Genomic DNA, 19885 nt, shown 5'->3' on the forward strand with positions numbered 1-19885 from the left:
GTTTCATTACCTTTATCTTCAGTCAATCAAAATCGTTCATCAAACTTTGCGATCTCGCTTCCTTAACTCTCTCGGCTCCCACATGTCCTGCTTTAATAGTCTCCCATACTTTTGTTGCCGTGTCAAGCTCACCAACCTGTAGGATAAGAATCTCTGGTATTGATTAGAACAGAAGTGTGATGGCCATATCATTCTTGTCTCCTTCGGTTAAATCAGCTTCAATGGCATCCCATAATTTATGGACCTTGAGGGTAATCTTCATACCCATACCGTATAATTGGTTGATGTGAGCATAGGGCATTGGATTGAAGACGTGCCTCCTCCCTTCGGTTTATCTGTTGCTGCAATGATATATCCCATCTCTTATGGAAGGCTCTGATAACACATATAGAACTTCAAAGATTGAATATGAATCACAATAAAGAATAACTCTCTTTATTAATCTCTTAAGGAAAATAAATCAAAACCTTAAGCACTCAAAAACAATCTCTAAACTCTTAAGTTATGCAACATGCATCTACTTATATAGAGATTTATAACTCCTAATCATAATAGGTAATATATCTAGATAACTCCTAAACATATTCCTAATTCTATAACTCGTCAGGATTAGGATAAACTTGCAGCTCAAGTAACCTTCAAGCTTAATCCAACATAATATCAAGCTTCACCGTTTGATCAGAAACCTGAATGGCTAAGAATTGTGTTATGTGATCAATACCCCCTTCGATAAGACTGCACCTTAAGCTCTTAAATGAGGCAAATGGGTGATTTTTGATATTTTTAATGAATTGTGGGCTGGATATGGTTAATTTCTAAGATGAGGTCAAGTACGTGGAAGTACTTTGTAAGGTTGGTACTTATAAATGTGGCTTGCAAAAAGTACCGGTAAAAATGAATGGTTCTAAAGGATATGTGAGTTCCTAGATTTTCAACTATTTTTAACAAGGCTAGTTCTCTGTTTTGTTCGAGGACAAAGAAACTACTAAGTCTGGACGAGTTGATATATCATAGTTTCTATAGGGTCTTAACGATGATATAAGTCATATTTTAGAATCTTTATTATATGTTTCGAGTTTTTTTTAACAATCTCTGCATGTTTATGTATGATTTGGACAAATTTATAGATTATAGTGCACTTTGGAGCATGGAAAGAGTTGTAGCGGAAGAAAGCAAGTCTGAGTTCACTCGACCCCATTCAAATTTTGCTTTAAAATTATGATGAAAAAGCATAAATTTAATTTAAAACATTAAAATTATGCTTCTCTGGTAAAGTTTAGTATTCACTACAAACCTAAAATTTCATTTTTTGATAGAATCTTGTTTTTCCTACCAAAACATAAAATCATACTTTCCGTTAACATAAAATGCCGTCAGTAAAATTTTGTGTTCTAGCCAAAAAGATAAAATCATATTATCTGGTAAAATAATATTTTCTATTAAAACATAAAATACAATTTTCTGCCAAAACATAAAATTTATTTTTGACAAAACTTTAAATATTTTATTCCGTAAAAATGTAAAGTTTCAGTATATTTAAGTTATATTTAGGATATTTTCGTCAGGTATAAAGTAAATAATTACAAAGCTTTGGAGTTTAATTTACTCTTGAGTGTTTTGTTTCTTAAGTTTTAAGAGCATCTTCAGTGTATTACTGCATTTTTTACTCTAAAATAGTGCAACATCAAAATGAAATTGGATTTTACTCCAATGTATTCCTCCATTTTTTACTCCAAAAATGAATATTTACAAATAATTCCAATTTTATTTAATTATTAATTTGGTAATACCTTCTACTTATAAAAAGTTACAAATTAACCCCAACTATTTTATGTTTAGAAAACTTTCATATAACTATAATTTATTTAAATTACACAATTATTATTAAAAAATACAGTAATCATAAATCTATGTAAGATAGCATATTTTGGTTCTATAATGAAATTAGTATATTTTTCCACAAATGGTCAACTAGTCCATTTTATAATTAATAATTAGTTTATTTATCTTTGACTTTCCTTAATGGAGCAAGAAAATTTTTAAGATTGGTCATTTGTATTGTTTGGGCAATACTTTGCAGGTCTAAGCGGTTCCAGAAATGAGTTACCGGATTATTAAATCACTTATTTTATTTATTTTGTGTGTTTTATGTTTAGTTTTGGTATTTTTATTAGTTTATGCATCATTATTTTAAATTATTAAATATTCTCTTATGGGAATCATATTTTCATGTTATTGTATTGTTTTTAAATATTAAAGTATTAAATATAAATGATGAAAAATGTATAAAATAAAAATATTCATGATTTAAAGACTATTCTATAAATAAAAAATTTTTAACTCCAAAATGAGTATTGGTAAGAGTAACCCTAGCTATTATCCCATTTTGGAGTTGAGAATGGGTGTGATTGGATCATATTTTACTTCAAAATGATGTTTGGAGCAGTGACGGAGCCACAGTGTTGGCACATGGGTCAACTGAACCAGGTGAATTTTCTGTTAAAAAAATTTTACTTGTATAATTCTGTGAAAACTATGTAACTATTAGTAAATTTTAGCTAGATGACCCCTGTAAATAATGTTAACTTTTAGAGATTGACCCTCCCAAATGAATTTCCTAGCTCCGCCACTGGTTTGGAGTATAAATTGGAGATGTCCTAATATGCTAAGATTCAAACCGCCACAAACTGCAAAGAGTAGTCGTCACTAGTTAATCTGCCATATCTCCGAGATGAGTTATTGTTGAATTGTTTGGTCCGAATCTTGAGATTTTTTTACCCTGGCCTTAAGAGCAATCCCAATGATAGTTTTTTACCGAGGAGTTCTTAAGTCACATATTAATGTATGTATATATAATAATTACTATTTAATTAAGAATATACTAAAATTCTTGAAAACCCAACCAATAATATCTCATTTGACATATTATTGGTTGGATTTCCAAAAATTTCAGTATGCTCTTAATTAAATAATACTCTATCCGTTTCATTTTATTTAGTAGAGAAAAAAAATTTGTTTTCAAAATAAGTGTCATTTTATAATTGTAATGTTAAATTTATTGATTTTATATTCCGATCTATTTTTTAATTAGTTGAAACGTGGTTAGATGTATTGGTGATAATGTTTTTATTTAATAAATATACAAACTTAAATATTTTTTTAATTTGTGTGCCAAGTTTAAAATGTCAAATTAAAATGATACTGAAGAAAGTAATTATTATATATACATATAATAATATATAACTTAAGAACTCTATGGTAAAAAGCTACCATTGGAGTTGCTCTAAAAGCATCTCGAACCCACCTTTATTTTCACCTCTATAATAGCATTTAGAGCTAAAATCACTCAAACTCATCTCTATTTTTGCCTCTAAAATAGAGATTGTTGTTTTTTTTTCTCTATTTATAGAAGAAGAAATAGCATATCTCTATATTTTGATCTGTATTTTAGAGAAATACATTGGAGCAAAACTCAATTCTACTATAAAGTTTTTCTATTTTAGAGGTAAAAATAGAGAAATACATCGGAGATGGTCTTAGTCTCCAAAAAAAATTACACTCTCTCTTTGCTCTTTGCTTCACTTGAGCTTTACCAGACTCGAACTCTTTTAGGCCACACCTGGAGTTGTCTCTATGTGTGCTTGATTTTAACAAATCATTTTGGTTCATGCTCTGCCGGAGACTAAATCTGGTCCTTAACCCTAGCCCTAACCCTAAATCGCTTAAGACTATTTATGAAGCAAGAGAAGATGTCACATGACAATCTGTTGGTCTCAGTCCCAGATGTCAATGATCCTTCTTATCAACCGTTCCTATGAAAGTTTACCACAATTGGTTCTAATATCTACATGCTTGGCGGACACATCAATGATCAATGGTAAGCCCACGTCTAGGGTATTCTTCAGGGATTGTTGGTCACACATGGCAGAAGCTCCAAACATGCAGATATATAGTCCGGAAGTTTCGGTGAAGTGAGTGTTCTTGATGGGAAAATATATATAGTGGAAGGAGGCCATTGAGAAAAGGGTGCCATCGATGTTTTTGATCCTAGAACATAGATATGGGAACATGTGCCAAGCCCTAGCGCAGAGATATGTGGGATATATATATTATCAAGATATTAGTGATCAAAGAAAATCTTTATATTTTTGGGTATATGGGATGTGATCGAACGTATGATGGGTCATAGGTGTAAGCATCTATGAGGTGTGTGGTTGGGACTACAATATACGGTTATAGACAAAGTTTTGAAGGATCTGGAAGAACGGCCAAAATTACCAACAATATATGGTTGTGCTAACTAGGTTGGCAAATTATGGTGGGAAGATTGATGTTTTATGGGATAAGTGTGCAAGTTCTTTTAGTTCGAAAAAGAAGGTTTTGTGTGCTGAGATTGCACTTGAAAGACGCAACAAACATGAGGTTTATTGGAAAATTGAGTGGTGCAGTGTCGTGCTTACATTCTCCAACCCAATTTTCATATAAGAACATGAGGTTTATTGGAAAATTGATTGTCGCTATGTTTGATAAGCTGATCATACTCATGTACAAGTATAGTATTACAAAAGAACAAATGGTGTGGACAAAAGAGGATTCAAATGAGGCCGATAAGGCGGTCAGTTCGAGTCAAGAGCCATTGGACAAAGAGGAGAGACTCTTAGCTGTTACAAACTAGTGCAGTGAGTATGATGGCCTGACATGATAACATCATTGTGTTCTCAATATGATTAATTGTTTTTTCTTTTTCTTGGGCTCTCTATTTTGTCCTCTGCTTAATTAAAACGCACCATTAAGCAAAAACAGTATAAAACAAACTCTGGTTCCTAAAATTACATGAAACTGTTAGCTGATGTTCTCGAGTCAGGCTGAGTTGTTGTAGGAACCACGAGTGGTCTCTGCAACATCCTGACGTGTGCTTGTCTCCGGTTCTTGCTCCTTCCCATCCAAGTTTACACCTTCTAGTGACCGGACTGTCGAAAATCGATTCTACAAGAACAACGAGGAACTTTCAATCCATTACGGACCTGCCACAAAAGAGGTGAGATTTTTTTTGTTCCTGTAATTTTACCTTGAGAGCATTATTTTCAGCAACAAGCTCTTCGTATTGGCTTCTAAGCTTGTTAATTTCTGCTCTAAGACTTGCGTTTTCTCCATTTAACACATCTGCTCGTTGCGCTAACTCATCACATTCTGCCTGAACATGCAAATAAAGAAAAAAAGCTATTGATCATTTCATATGTATGGCCTTTGATGCTAGAGCAGTTTTGAGTATTACCTGTTTACGCAGCCTAGATCTACGAGCAGACTCCCTATTTGATTCCTTGCGTCTCTGTCGCTTAAGCTCTCTCTCGTCCTAATTCACAAAGCAATTAAACACGCCGCTTGAATAACCGTAAAAGGGGACATAAGTTACACAGACCTGTACCCATGTTTGTGATTGGGAACCATCTACTACAACTCCAGGAACTGTTGTCCCATGACCGCTCCAGTAATCCATTCCCATGTTTAGATTTGTTGGTGGAGCTGGAACACCTGTAGCCGACACTGGCGTGACTGGGACGATTTGGTTCACCGGTTGATTACTTCCATTACGAGGTGGTCCCTGAGCAGAATCTGAAGCTGTTTCACCTGAAGGTACCATCTTTGAACATTTAGGTCTATATCACATGATAAGAGTTGAGTTATGTAAGAAAGATAGACTAACAAACCATCCTTCCCGTTGTGTCTAGATCCAGAGTCCTGCAAACGTTGCAAAGCTAATCAGTAACATCATCATGCTCACAAACTGAAACGATTTAGTGGGTTGCTAGAAACTTACATTTTGTGAGTTTGCATCACTTCCTTCACTTGAACCATCAGAACCGCTCTCAGCACTGTAAAAACCAAACAAAGCTCTGCCAGTTTCAGCAAATATACAACACAATGAGATTACAATCATGATGTGACATGCCTTTTAGAACAAGCTCCATTAGCTGATGCTCCTGAGTTTTTTCCAGCCTCGTTCTTCTTTCCTATAATCATATTCAAACTTCCCAAGCTTCCTTTTGATCTTTTGATTGGTAACTTCTCCTTCACCTCAGCTTGTTTACCATCACCCTCCACACCGCTTCCAGTATTTCCCTGAGAATCCAAAAGACATTCCTGGATCAAGATCCCATTTGAATTGATTGACACAGAACCTTATTAAGAAAATGGATAACTCACAGAAGCTTCAGCCATTCCATTAGGAGAAGGCATTGCATAGGGACTATATGGATAAGATCCCTGTTGCAGCACCGAAACAAAACGTTAACAGAAATAACATAAACATTCACTAACTTGAACACATAACAGAAAGATCTAAAAAGCGGAGCAGTACCGGAGGTATTGAAGGGTGAGCGTACATGCCACCTGGAGGATACATCGCCACATATGGATGAGGCGGTGTTCCATAAGGAGGCATCATATGCTTCAAAAAGAACAAAGAAAAAACAATAGAACGTTTTCATTAGCCAGCACAATGGTTCTGGAGAGCCTAACGAAATACTTATGTTTAGCTTGATGAAACCAACACAAGTGACCAACAGAATGCTTCCCAAGTATGCAAATATCAACATAAGCCCTCGAAGTTTACCTGAACACCCCACATATAAGGGTGAGGTTGGGGACTTGATGCTACATAACCATGAGGCGGCATAGGAGAATAAGCCTGTTAAACAAGAAACATAACAATGAGCCACATAACACCCAAAATGCAGGCAAAGAAACAATACAAGGAATCTCTTTCTAGACCTGGAAACCAGACCAATCAGGAGTAGCCACAGCAGAAGAAGGTTCCTACAAACACAGAAACATTTAAAACACCAAAGCATGAACACTAACAAACACTTTTGGCAGGATCCATCAATTGACAGCAAATGCAAACCTGTGAAGTAACAGGAGCAGAAGAAGAAGAAGGGGTCTTGGGTTCGTTCTCTTCACCAGATTTGTCCACCTCGCTGCTACCCATTATCACATTCACCACACTAGACCACAAGGAGCCCTGCTTATAAGTTTAAACATAACAAACCCACCAATCAGTTATTATCTCCAAATGACGCATTGAACAGTAAAAAGCTCCTACGCAGATTCACTGACCTAACCCAGGATCTAAAAAGATCACATTTTTATCTCACGATGCAAACAAAAAAACTTAGCTTTCCGTTAAACAATGGCGGAGAAGAGCTAATAACACAAATTTCAAATAATCGCTTATACTAAAAGAGAAGAGCTACAAGGAATCCAGTTTTGAAACTCGGAATCTAATCGAATCGGCAGAAAAAATACCTGAAGATCGGTAATGTTGGAGCAATCTGAGGAAACCCAGAGATGCGAAATAAATCAGTGAGTCTCGAATTTGCAGAAATTGGAGTGGGGAGGATTGATTGATCTTTGTTGTGTTTCTGATGGGGAAGAGGAGGAACAAAACAAGGAGAATATTTATTCAAACCCCAAATTGTTTTCTTATTTATGACATTAACCCCGTAAAACCTCTTAATAGCATTTTACTACTGTTTTTATGACGAGTGTTTAAAAAGATGGAAAGACGAATATTATGAGGACTCGATAACAAATGAAGTAAAATTGAGTATCTCCTATGTATACCTTCATTTTTTCCTCTAAAATGGAGTAAAAGTAAAAATGAAGTAAAATTGTTCCAACTCTACTCCATTTTCTACTCCATAATGGAGTGATGAACAAACAAAAAATAGATTACTCCATTTATAGAGTAAATTTCATTATGGAGTGAGATATAGAGTTGGGTTGGAGCATTCCTTAATTCATATTCATTTTTACTCCATTTTAGAGAAAAAAATAGAGTAGGGATGGAGATGACCCATAACTCCTAAAAGAGATAGGTATTTTTAAATTTTAACAGAACAAATTAACATGATAGTGCTCGAAATAAATTAATTCATAGGATTAGTCGGGACTTCAGGTTCAGATATCACAGGCACAAACTATAAGAAAGTGCTAGACTTTAACCCGTGCATCCGCACGGTGTTTACTTTATATATATAAATATATATTTGTTGTAAGTATACAATGTCATATTATTATTTTGTATTAAATGTTATTTTGTTTTTCTTATAAGTATAATATAATATTATATATAATATTTTTTCAAAAATATATTTATTTTTTATGTCACTATTATAATATTATATATGTGTCATCATATAATTAATCATATTTTTAATTATATAATTAATAGTATTTTATACGTATCATCTTATAAACAATCATATATATTATATTTTTAAAACTTAATGTGAAATATAAAACTATAATTTAAGTTGATGTTTGAATCAATGGGCTTTGTATTGTATTTTTCTTATATATATATTTAGAACATTTTTTTAACAATGATTATTGGAAAATATTTTAGTAAAAATAAAATTTTGAATATATGTATATTTTGAATCAATTTTTGATATAAATGTATTTTATATTAATATTTTGATTTGAAATATTTATATAAAGTTTAAATTTTGTTTTATGATTATTTTAGACAAAAGATATTTTTAGCTAATTAGATTGGACCAAATATATAGTTTCTCATAGGATAATTGACCTCTAAGTTTTCTTAATAACATAAGTCCATTGCTTCTTTTTCTTTAATATATTAGTATCTATGTTTACAAACAATGTTATCTTATTTTCTACTACTATACATGTTTTCAAACATTTCTTAAAGGTATTTCTACTTAAATAAGATAGATATTAATAATTCTTCGGAGTTTGAATCAACTTCAACCTTTAAAATAGCATTTCCAGTGATACTGTACTTTTTCTTTATTCTAAATATAAAGTAAAGGTATTGAAGTATACTAAATTTATACCAAATATCAAATATTCAAAAATCGTTAAGCGGTAACCATACGCATTATATGAGAGTATTGACAGAGTCGAGCCTTGATTAGAATCTAGTCAAGCACATGTTTTGAATCAAAAATAGTTTTAGAAGCCAACTTTGTTGCAATAAACGCCTACATCTTGGTTGGTAACTATCCCCATTAGTAGTTTCTCAATTCTAATCTCATACATAATTCACAAAAAACTCTAAAACCCTAGAAACTCTTTTTCGAGAAGAAAATCCGCCGGTGAAGAATCTCTACTCTGGGCTGGCTTTAGCCGGTACCAGAGGTGCCATCCTCTCCCCTTAGCTTATTTTTCCTTTGCGTCTCTCTCCACAAATTCTCTCCATGTCTATATGTGTGGTGTTCTGAGTCGTTGATGACTCACCAGAAAGCTTAAGGGACAAAGGTGACTTATTCCGAAGGCTTGGAGGAACAACGAGACTACGGAGCAGCAGTGGAGAAAAAGGTCGGCTTTTAGAGCTGGAGTGTGACGCCAGATCTGATTTTCCCCTTTTGTAGATCTCCAGCGATCCCTCCACGGCGACGGCGCATGTCTCAGTGGGGCACCTTCTCCGGCGTGGATCTCCCATCCCTAGCAATGGTGAACCAAACTGAGAAGGCACGTCACGAAGGCAGTCTTTTCTGAGTCGTAGGAAATGTTTGTCTTACTGGGTAGAATTACATCAAAGTAGAAGATCGGGTAGTGTATGATCCATCTATGTGTTCATAGGTGATACTAGATCACTTTGTATGTAAGTGTGGTTGAATCACATGTGGTTGAAAATCATGTACTACTCTTTTAGATGATATAAAGTTGAAGTTGAGTCAAAAAGAAAATTGTTCTCATTAGTACTCTAGAGGTGCGAGTTCAAATTTCAAATAAAGGATTTTAAATATTTTTCCATAAAATAATAGTTTTTATGGCCAAATTTTTTTTAAGCTTAAGGACCCAAAATATTCAGGTCCGGCTCTGAGTAATGATTAGACGGGTCTAGACCAATTTTTTTAGCACTTTAGCTGATTTTCGAAAAAAATTAATCTAAAAAATGTGTTTTTTTTTCGTTTAGGCTTTGATCTTCGTTATTGGATTTCGTGGCAATAAGTGTTGTCCATTTGTTTTGTTTTTGTGTATTGTTGTAGGAAAGTGTGAAAGACCGCACATCTGCAATTGTCATATGAGTTGAGGATATGAACTGAGAATTTCCGTAAATATTTATCGGCTTGGTGGGTATTGTTTAAGATTCAATCTTTAGATCTTATTTTCGTCATAAAATGTTAAGCTTCCAATTTCATAATAGACAATCAAGTGAACGATGAAAAAGGTTTGTTACATGCTTTGTTTTTTGGCTTATGAAACCTCTTAGTGGATTCTTTGTTAGGCCTTCTTGAAAGTATGGCTCTGTGTGTGATGGATGTATGGAACTAATGTATAGAGGCTTGATGGATTTTCTCCTAGAATGTTTTCGAATCACTATTTGACATATTAAGAATGTTCTTACAAAAAAAAAAAAAAAACTATGGCTGCTTTCTTCGCAAGAAATGTTTAATTTGAGTTTGGTCATATGGTAAGAGGAATAAAATTCGACTGTGAGTTATTTCAAAAGCATTTTGATCAGAAGAGAGTGGTGCTACAATGTGTGTGTGAACAGAAATAAGTTGGTCCTTTCGTCGAAGTTAGCTGGAAAAGTACAAATCGTCGAAAAGGAGTAGAGAGTAAATAAAATCCCAATTTCTATCCATCAGTCTCCATATGTTCAACCCTTGTCATTCTTGTTCTCATTTTATATGTAATTTTCCTCTTTTTTTTTACCCTAAATTGGTCTAAAAGTAAAAAAAATCTACAACATATATATACTTGAATAATATACTAATAAATACTTAAAATTAATATAATATTAGTTAACTTTGGATGAATAATCAATATGTATTAACATATTTCCATTGAGTAAGTTTTGATTATTTTGGGATATTTACTTTTTGATATATTCAAGTATTTAGAAAAATTTCAAATATTTTTGAGTATTTTTGACATTTATAGATATTATATTTGAAAATAATTAATATATTTAAATATATAATTGTGATTTATGTATCTTCAGATACTCGAATATTTGACTCGGATCGGATTTGATTTTGGTGCTTTGAATGATAAAATTTTAGATCTACTCAACTATTTTACCAATTTTAGTTTTTTTGTATAATATTTTGGGTCAGGTTCAGTTTGGTTTTTACTGCGGGATAGTTTGTGAGCACATCTAAACGTTTTTGAGGCTTTTGACTAAAATGTTAACTTTCTTACAACAAGCCCACCAAGTCCATAGCTGAATGCATACTTCGAGTTTCGATGACGTGGCAAGATCAAAACTGTTGATCTTCCCTCAATCGAGACCGTTGAATATTCCCACTAGGAACCGATTCTCGATTCCTTTCTTCTTTTCTCCTCTCGACAACTCGGAGGTCAGCAGTATTCGAGATTATCTCCGTTGAATCGTTTTCTGGAAACGAAGCAGAGATGGGTTTCGAGGATGATCCGTAAGATCTTCTCCTTTTCTTCTTCAGTTTTCAATTTAACTATGCTGTGCAGAAGAAATTCACAAACCCTTCCTCCTTTCCCTAGGGTTACCGAGATCCAGCTTTGATTTTTCCAAATCTATATCTTCTTTTGATTACAAAAAAAAGTGAATTCGTTTTTCATGGGTAGACGAAAGCTTCGATTTTGTTTTTGTTCCGTATTGGATTTGTGCGTAATCGTTCAATTGAATTTTGGTTTTTGTCGTTTCAGGTACCGTGATGTGGATGGGGAGCCGTTGGTGGACTTGGATGATGACTTCGGAGACGATCGTGAGGACTTTGAAGATAACTTAGCCGATGATATGGGAGACTGGGATGGCCAAGGTTCGCAAACGCCTCTTTACGACAACGATAAAGTCAAACCCAGGAAACGCTTGGTGAAGAAAGCGTCTAGTGATAGACAGTCTATCGATGTTCCTGAGTTGGTTGACGAGGATGTGGAGGATGCGGCGTTTGATGAGTACATGGAAGGAAGAGGAGGTGGTGGTACAGAGTATGATGATAAGGTTGGTAGGAAGAGGAAGAAGGAGAAAGAGAGGACTAGTAGTGGCAGTGGGAAGGAGAAGAGGTATAAACTCCCAAGCCGCGGTGAGAGGAAGTCTGAAGAGATTGATGAGATGTGGAAATCTATTGCACGTAACCCTGAGGTGCACCACTTTGGTTGATCTTCTGAGATTACGTTTGCAGTTTTTTTTTGTTGTTTTAAAATGTTGTTCTTCTGTTATAGAATGATGAAGAAGGTGTTAGGACTATGGATGACGACAATTTCATCGATGATACTGGTGTGGATCCTGCTGAGAGGTATGGAGGTGATGGGGGAGACCGCTCTCCAACTCATTATCCTCAGGTATGACAGGTGTCATTCATTTTCTGTCTCTGAATCTAGCTTTTGTTTGATGATATGTAACGCTTTTGGTTATGAACGATTCAGGCAGAGGAGGGTGAGGATGATGATGAGGTTAATAACCTTTTCAAGATGGGAAAGAAAAAGAAAAAGGCTGAAAGGAATCCTGCGGAAATCGCTCTCTTGGTTGAGAATGTGATGGCTGAGCTTGAGGTCACTGCTGAGGAAGATGCTGAACTTAATAGACAGGGGAAGCCTGCTATCAACAAGCTTAAGAAACTTTCCCTTCTTACCAATGTTCTTGGAAAGTAAGTTACCAAGTTATTATTATTATTATTATCCCAAACAGTTTCTTATCGACAATCTATTTTGTAATACTGCATGTTTCATCTTTTTTCCAGGAAGCAGCTTCAAACAGAATTCTTGGACCATGGAGTTCTAACTCTGCTGAAGAATTGGCTTGAGCCTCTTCCTGATGGAAGCTTGCCAAGTATAAACATTCGTGCAGCTATTCTGAGGATTCTCACTGATGTATGCGTTCCTGTTTATTCTGTAGATATATTTGCCTGATTCACTAAATCTAAGCTGCTTTATCTATTCCTGATTATGTCTTGCAGTTTCCAATTGACCTGGAGCAGTATGATCGGAGGGAACAATTGAAAAACAGTGGGCTTGGAAAGGTTAGGATACACCACTTGGTTGCATATTGACGAGTTGGTACTTATATTTGTTCTTCTGGCTCTGGTAGGTCATTATGTTCTTATCAAAGTCTGATGAGGAAACTACATCAAACAGACGACTTGCTAAGGATTTGGTTGATAAATGGGTAAACAGCTTTCTCGACTGCTCCAATCTGTTGAATCAAATTCTACGTCATTTGCTTACTGTTGTGTGCTTGATGTTGTAGTCTCGTCCAATTTTCAACAAGAGCACAAGGTTTGAAGACATGAGAAATCTTGATGAAGATAGGGCTCCCTATAGAAGGCCACCAGTGAAGAAGTAAATCTCGAACCTTTTATTTTTTCGACTTCACTCATGATTTCATATACTGACGCATAGTTTCTCTTCTTGTTCTACTCGGTTTGACATAGACCTGTCAACAAAGCTTCGACAATGGAGTCAAGAGATGGTGACTTTGACTTAGATATTCGGTATGGAAGAACCTCTTAGAATCTGGATATTTCCATTTCGTATACTGAGTTTAGTTGATAAAATGTGGCAGGCAACGAAAATCTGGTCTGACTTCGGGTCAGAGTTCGAGGGGAGATTCGTCCAGGAACATGACCATGAGACCAGAAGCAACCCCAATGGACTTTCTGATTCGTCCTCAGTCCAAGATTGACCCAGATGAGGTCAGAGCCCGTGCTAAACAGGTTTCTCAGGACCAGCGTCGAGTGAAGGTAGAAGAACACTCTTACCATTAGTTATGTTCTCACTGATCCGACAAAACACCATCAAGAATACCACCTTAAACATTTAGGCTCAAGCTCCTTGCTCCTTGCTCATGCACAAGCTTGGCTGAGTCGCTTTTTGTGAACAAAACAACCTTTGTCGCTCGTTTCCTATGAATCCGTCCTTGAACTGGCTTTTTTTTTGTGTTAAAATTGCAGATGAACAAGAAGCTGCAGCAGCTAAAAGGACCAAAGAAGAAGCGGTTGCAAGCCACTACGGTGAGCGTGGAAGGTCGGGGTATGACCAAGTACCTATAAAGAGCTTGCAACCAGGCGACGGAGTACTGGCTCTCTTCTATCCTGTAATCTTCAACTTTGATTGGATCATTGTTTGAAGTCAAAGACTTAAAGCTTTGGGGTTATACTTATATGCTCTCTACTATAAACTATTTGCTTTGAGTCTCTAATGTAATGGGGAAGTGAAAGAAACACTAATAAAGGATCGATTTTTGCTTTATTTTACCATCAAATCAATTTTCAGTCCGTTGCACAATAAAAGTTCGATTTTTGCTTTATTTTTTCTGTAAGTCAGGTGAGCTCTAAGGCCTCCTCATAGTTATCACATAACTCATATTGTAACATATTTTGTTATAAGATAGAGACATGTAGCAAAAAAAACCTAGTTTCTACTTGCCAAAAATATCTCATTTACTTGTTCCAAATCTTGAAGCTGCAAAAACATAAGAACCCACAACGCAGGCAAGAACAGCAAGAACCAAAGAGAAGAGCTGAAAATTAGCCAGAAACTCTCCAGAGACTACAGAATCAACTGATCTGCAAACGACAGAGTTTCCTTTTAAACCGCACCCTTGAGGCATCATAGGGCCATAGAGAGTGAAGGCTGTTTGGTAAAACCAGAGGCCTTGAAGAGTCATTGCAATGCCATTGCATAGATCTACTGGGAAGCTTGTAGGGCAGATTGCTCCTGCAATCGAGGAGATGACGCAGAGACCGACAAGAAAGACGAGGAGGAGGTGGTAATAACCTTCAAGACCTTTGTGGCTTGTGGAGTGGAAGAAGAAGAGAAGACCTTCTGCTGTAAAAGCTGTTGCAGCTATTAAACACAGAGCTTCTTGTGGCAGAGGAAGCAACCTATGAGTGGCACATGAAAAAGGCATCACTGTGAATCTACTACATCCATTCATCAAAAATAAAGTTATAAGAGTGTCACTAAGGATCCAACCTAACTTCAAAGTTTTCTACCAATCTTGATGATCCAACAACCTATGACTAGTACCTGGTTTTCTCGGAGAGCAAAGCGATAAAACCGAGGATGAAGAACATGAGAAGCATCCCAGAGTGCTCGAAGTCGTTCATGTGGGAAGGGTTCAAGACACCATTGACAAAGAAGTGGAGATGAGTGGAGTAGAAGAACTCGATGCACAAGTCAATGAGTGAGCCAGTGGTGACAACGTAAAGCTCCAAGTACTTGATCCTACCGTTGAAACCAGGGACAGGGTGCCAAACTCGAACACGAAATGAGTTGGGGTTGGATACGAAGCGAACCACAGAGCTCCATATGTGCCATACTCCAACCACAAAGAACAACGTACCTGGCAGAGCATGACCTTTGAAAGAACCCATCTTTCTCGAGAGAGAAAGAGAAAGAGAAAGCAATTATTAGATCAAAAGTTCAGATTCAGGATCAAATGAGAGGAATACAATTAATACCCTGTAAGAGATTGGAGATCAGAGTTCTTCTTGTGGAGATTTCGATCAGAGATAATCTTGGAAAGTCAGAGTCGTCGTTGAAAACGAGGGAGAGAGAGAACAAAGGAACAAACTTGGTCAATGTTTGAAGCTATTGGGAAGAAGCCAGACACATGGGACGGGAGAAAACAACAAAACCCAGGTAATAAAAACAAAATCTTTGGATCAGATTTTTCATAAAAACATAAAACTTTTTCCCAAGAAAGAAAGGTTCTTGAGAAGTGAAAAAGGGTCAGCAAATAATAGGACAATCATAGATGAAAGATTAATAATAATAATAAAAAAAAAACATCCATTTTCTCCCACAAGTGCATTTGAGAATCATATTGTTTTCATTGGATCATCATAACTCCAAAAGATTTGAGAGAGGATGGTTAATCAGTTTTCTTCTTTAGAAATAAATTGTCAATAGATTAATTCACTCTTAATATTTTAGCTAAACAAAAGATCATCAAACAGATTTAATGAAAATGACAGTAATAATGGGAATCATATAATATGACTATACATTATGCCAAGCGCTCTTCTAAGTTGTAACCTCTCCATATACTCTTTTTTTTTTAATGCGTTGATGAAAATATTTGACAAACAACCCAACACATTTACTAATGATTACACGAATGGTTTATGACAAAGGAAACTGACCACAAGTTTTTTGTTTGTTGATGCAGTGTGCAAATTATAGTGGGGAAAAAGGTCAGCACATTTCAACAAGTGGATAATATCAGTCTTCTAACGATAGTTCTTTATACACAACGCTTTTAAGTAAGAAACTAATGCCTTTCTTGTTGTAGTGTTGGGTTATATTGTGTCGACTCGGTTTGAACCAACTGCAAAAGCCAGTCATAAATCTATTCATCATCGTCTTGTATGTTCAATGCGGATTTAATAGAGTGTAGATCATGTAGAACATCTTGGACTCCTTGGCTCAGATCCTCAAACTGTTGTTTTGGTATATGATATGTCACTTCCCCTTCTTCGCCAACGTGTTCCCGCAGTGTTACAATCTCCTCCAAAAACTTCACATTAGTAGCCTTGAGTTCCTGAGCTTTTCTCGGTGATTCTCGTTTGGACTCAGTATTTCTCTTGACAATGGAATGGCCTCCAGCTGATGAATTACCACATAAGCTGGCATCTTCTGAAGATCTTGGTGGCTTCTTCCTCGTTAAAGAAACAGAACCAAGAGAAGATGATGACGACTTGTTCAGTTCTTGAGGTCTTGGTAAGTTTTTCCTTGTCAAAGAAGAAGAACCAGAAACAGATGGTGGTGACTTGGGTGATTCTTTTGAACCTTGCGGGCTTAGGGAGCTTTTCTGACCAGGCGAGTTGACAATATCAACAGATCTTGGTGACTTCTTCCTCTTTGAAGGATAGCCAGACAGAGATGGCGCCTTGTATGGTTCTTTCGAAGCTCGCCGATTTGAGTAATTGTTGTTCTTTACATAGTTATCTCGCCTATGAGGAAGAGGAACAAATGATGTGTTTCTTGGAACCTGAGAAGACGAGCTCGATCTTTTGGCTAAGTCTGCTACCCGAGGTATCATTCTTGGCTTCTTGACAGTAGAATCTACAAAAAAAAAAAAAAGAGTTTGTCTTGAAACAACGGAATCAATAATAAGAAATGAACATGAGAACACATTACAATACCGTTTTGCTTTTCCAAAGGAGTATTTGTCTTGTTGGATGGAGGAGACCTTTTGGGTGATGGAACAGGAAGCTGAAATGTGACATGGCCATGACCCTTAGTCCTCCCTACCCCCCTGAGAACTCCTTTAAGATCCTTAGCACCACCTATTGCACTGCTCGAGCTTCTGTCAGGACTCTTTCTCCACCCCGGTGGCGATCTCTGGACCCATTCAGGCCTATGCTTATCACCTTTCTCTGATCCTATGAGGCTCCCTGAAGAGCTACTACGGCCAAGACTCCCTTTCTTTGTTTTTGTTTCTCTAGATGTTACCTTGGTCGTGGTCGTCGCAGCAGCTGTTGTAGTTGATGGTTTCTGCCTCGGGGGTGAAGCCAGAAGCTTGTGAGAAAGTTTCTTAGCTTCGGACTGTAACATCGCAAAAGAAAGCTTCCACCACCGAATGTACCTAACGGTAACATCACCAGCATTGACCCGTGCAGGAATGTAGATCATATCGCCTGAAATAGGACGGATATAGTCTTTCCAAGCCAGTTCCGGAGTCTCATTCCTAGCTGAAACCACACCGGGAACATCCTGGTCATAACCAAACTGCAACGCCACACGGTGCGGGTAATAAGGTTCAATGCAGTGCACACCAACCAGTTTACAGAACCTCAAACACCGACCAAAGGCTACAATGTTCTTGTCATCAGAGTGCAGATGAACCCAACAGTTATCTTCCATGTAAAACCTAGGGAACTTGAAGTTGCGCAGAGGCTTTGTGTAAGGACGAAAGTCAAAACTCTCTTTGGTGGTAGAGTCCAAAACCGCTCTAACATTCTCAGGATAGCCATACAGATCCTGACCACCACCATGTTGGTGCCACCGAGCCATCCGTGGCTCACCAGGACTTAACTGACCTGGCTGACCCGGTGGCTGCAACTCCATGATCCTCTCATAAGCCCAAACCTGCACAAACTGTAACGGAGACTTCACCACAACCGTATCTGTCTCACCATAACCAGCAAGATGCTCCTTCAAAAGACCGAGATCGCGGTATATCCCGGCTAAAACCGCCGGAGCCAGAGCCAATGTAACCCCTTTAGCAAGCTGAATCGAAGCCGGAAACAGTACATCATTCACCAAATCACCTGCACTAGGAAAAACAAAACGAGACAGCCATGTAACCAGGAAGGCCTCATGCTCAATCTCATTCCCTGACTTCATCATCTCCTTCATCCACAAGCCAACGCTACACTTCTTCCCCAACTCACCCTCAATCTCACCTTTCACCTTCTTCATCTTCTCCTCCACCTCCTTCATCTCCTCCCTCTTAACAGGAGCCATAGCATTGTTCCCAATCACAGAGAAGCCACCAAGAACAATCACATCCTCAAGCGTCACCGTCGCTTCACCCCAAGGGAACACAAACGTGTTCGTCTCAATACACCATTTCTCCACCAAAGCCATCATCAACTCGTCTTGCTTCTTGATCTCGTACCGAGACGCCAAGATCGCATCATACACACCTGCTTTCCTCCACACGGTGGCGTGCGTCTCCGCCATAGCGTTCACCCACTCGACCCAGTTCGGAGACGGAGAGCCCCAGCCCGGAAACGAAATCTCGGCCGTCCATATATCCGGATCAACGGACTCGGGTCGGCATATAAAGGCGTCGAGGGGGAGGTCGAAAACGTCGTCGTCTATAGACATGGTGGTGTGTTTGAGGAACCTCGCGGTTCGTAAACCCTCGAATCTTTTGCCGTTGAGGCACATTAAAGCTTCTCGGACTTGAACAATCTGTTCATCTTCTGCCTCAGAAGATCCTCGAGACTCCATTTGACTCGACAAAGGCGATGCCTTTGGGGTCTAACAGAATAAAAGGAGAAAACTTTCCTTAAATCTTCCTTACGTCCGCCGTGTCTATTCCGGTGGTATTAACCGGAAACATATCCATCTTCAAATGTCCCTTTTAAAAAAAAAGAGGCTAAATTAGAAGAAAAAAAGTATAAAAATCTATTTATATTACCACAATAACTCTAAAATTACATGTTTTCTCATTTAACAGCGGTTGCCAGCCTTGAATTAATGTACAGGACACTGGAATTAGAAAAGTTTATCTTTTTCTTTTTTTAAGTCAACAGTATAAATTTATCTGGAGGATAATATTATTTTTGTTACAAGTAACATAATATTTATTTAATATTTCTTTCATTAACTGAAAACTTGGGAATGTCATAATATGATCTCATGACGGGAATGTTACATTTATTATTTATATGGTGTATGATTGTGAGCTAAAGTCTGTAATCATAATTTTAATATAATATAATAAGATTTCAGAAAGTGGTAGATCTCTGAGAAACATAGTAGATGTCTAGGATAATTACTCGAATTGATTAATACAATTGACAATGAATATAATAATTACAAACAAAATAATACAGTTTAAAGAGAGTATATTAGATCTCAAGTGAACAAGTTAAAGAACGTCTCTCAAATGATGGTTGCGGCTTGTTTTTATACTGCTTAGCTCGCTCTAACTATTCTGCGTATCTAGAATTCATGTGTCGTGCTTTGTTTTAGAAATCTCAGTAGATTATGTAATGTTTGACTACGAAATGACTGTGTCTCGGTTGTTATATGTAAACGATCAGAGTTCCCGACCTCGAACTGGGAAGTAGCCACTTAAGTCAAAATAGCTGGACTTTGTTGATGATTCATGTGTTCCTAGTAACCGACCAGGGGTGGACGAAAACTCGTAAGCTACAAAAGGTTAGAGATAACCATCCAGGTCTTACTTTGA

The 19885-nt window shown here is 36.9% G+C and overlaps 4 protein-coding genes across 5 annotated transcripts; 1 reads left to right on the forward strand and 3 right to left on the reverse strand.

The window, feature by feature from the left end:
* Positions 1–4574: 4574 nt before the first annotated feature.
* Positions 4575–7481, reverse strand: LOC106435205 (bZIP transcription factor 68). Of its 2 annotated transcripts, none has more exons than XM_022690918.2 (13): positions 7306–7481; positions 6905–7021; positions 6772–6816; positions 6614–6688; positions 6359–6448; positions 6205–6264; positions 5951–6120; positions 5819–5873; positions 5709–5739; positions 5426–5628; positions 5276–5353; positions 5069–5194; positions 4575–4986 (listed from the first exon to the last, which is right to left on the reverse strand). In XM_022690918.2, exons 2-13 carry the CDS (start codon positions 6986–6988, stop codon positions 4861–4863), a joined length of 1143 nt encoding a protein of 380 aa, XP_022546639.2. In that variant the 5' UTR covers positions 6989–7021; positions 7306–7481; the 3' UTR covers positions 4575–4860. The 2 variants fall into 2 exon arrangements, with proteins under 2 accessions (XP_022546639.2, XP_013731527.2); XM_013876073.3 differs by having other exon boundaries at positions 5420–5628.
* Positions 7482–11237: 3756 nt separating this feature from the next.
* Positions 11238–14202, forward strand: LOC106435197 (protein IWS1 homolog 1). The gene is made up of 11 exons (XM_013876067.3): positions 11238–11411; positions 11662–12097; positions 12178–12297; positions 12382–12602; positions 12696–12825; positions 12912–12974; positions 13043–13120; positions 13202–13293; positions 13386–13445; positions 13517–13694; positions 13905–14202. Exons 1-11 carry the CDS (start codon positions 11392–11394, stop codon positions 14001–14003), a joined length of 1497 nt encoding a protein of 498 aa, XP_013731521.2. The 5' UTR covers positions 11238–11391; the 3' UTR covers positions 14004–14202.
* Positions 14203–14238: 36 nt separating this feature from the next.
* LOC111200273 (transmembrane protein 45B-like) lies at positions 14239–15797 on the reverse strand. The gene is made up of 3 exons (XM_022690920.2): positions 15417–15797; positions 14983–15329; positions 14239–14837 (listed from the first exon to the last, which is right to left on the reverse strand). The coding sequence occupies exons 2-3, from the start codon at positions 15327–15329 to the stop codon at positions 14390–14392; spliced, it is 795 nt and encodes a 264-aa protein (XP_022546641.2). The 5' UTR covers positions 15417–15797; the 3' UTR covers positions 14239–14389.
* A 236-nt stretch (positions 15798–16033) lies between these two features.
* LOC106441554 lies at positions 16034–19109 on the reverse strand. The gene is made up of 2 exons (XM_022690919.2): positions 17103–19109; positions 16034–17022 (listed from the first exon to the last, which is right to left on the reverse strand). The coding sequence occupies exons 1-2, from the start codon at positions 18916–18918 to the stop codon at positions 16307–16309; spliced, it is 2532 nt and encodes an 843-aa protein (XP_022546640.2). The 5' UTR covers positions 18919–19109; the 3' UTR covers positions 16034–16306.
* Between the last annotated feature and the right edge of the window lie 776 nt (positions 19110–19885).

This window comes from Brassica napus, chromosome A9, assembly GCF_020379485.1.
Source record: "Brassica napus cultivar Da-Ae chromosome A9, Da-Ae, whole genome shotgun sequence".
NCBI classification, from domain to species: Eukaryota; Viridiplantae; Streptophyta; class Magnoliopsida; order Brassicales; family Brassicaceae; genus Brassica; species Brassica napus.

What these genes read in the sequence shown, in the direction of transcription:
- LOC106435205 (XM_013876073.3), bottom strand. Translation starts at nt 6,988, where the DNA reads ATGGGTAGCAGCGAGGTGGACAAATCTGGTGAAGAGAACGAACCCAAG. An exon ending in CTGATTGGTCTGGTTTCCAG is followed by an intron (nt 6,689 to 6,771) that starts GTCTAGAAAGAG and finishes CTTGTTTAACAG; the next exon opens with GCTTATTCTCCTATGCCGCC. An exon ending in CTCACCCTTCAATACCTCCG is followed by an intron (nt 6,265 to 6,358) that starts GTACTGCTCCGC and finishes GTGCTGCAACAG; the next exon opens with GGATCTTATCCATATAGTCC.
- LOC106435197 (XM_013876067.3), top strand. Translation starts at nt 11,392, where the DNA reads ATGGGTTTCGAGGATGATCC. An exon ending in TTCTGAGGATTCTCACTGAT is followed by an intron (nt 12,826 to 12,911) that starts GTATGCGTTCCT and finishes TATGTCTTGCAG; the next exon opens with TTTCCAATTGACCTGGAGCA. An exon ending in GACTTTGACTTAGATATTCG is followed by an intron (nt 13,446 to 13,516) that starts GTATGGAAGAAC and finishes AAAATGTGGCAG; the next exon opens with GCAACGAAAATCTGGTCTGA.
- LOC111200273 (XM_022690920.2), bottom strand. Translation starts at nt 15,329, where the DNA reads ATGGGTTCTTTCAAAGGTCATGCTCTGCCAGGTACGTTGTTCTTTGTG. An exon ending in TTGCTCTCCGAGAAAACCAG is followed by an intron (nt 14,838 to 14,982) that starts GTACTAGTCATA and finishes TGCCACTCATAG; the next exon opens with GTTGCTTCCTCTGCCACAAG.
- LOC106441554 (XM_022690919.2), bottom strand. Translation starts at nt 18,918, where the DNA reads ATGGAGTCTCGAGGATCTTCTGAGGCAGAAGATGAACAGATTGTTCAA. An exon ending in TCCTTTGGAAAAGCAAAACG is followed by an intron (nt 17,023 to 17,102) that starts GTATTGTAATGT and finishes TTTTTTTTGTAG; the next exon opens with ATTCTACTGTCAAGAAGCCA.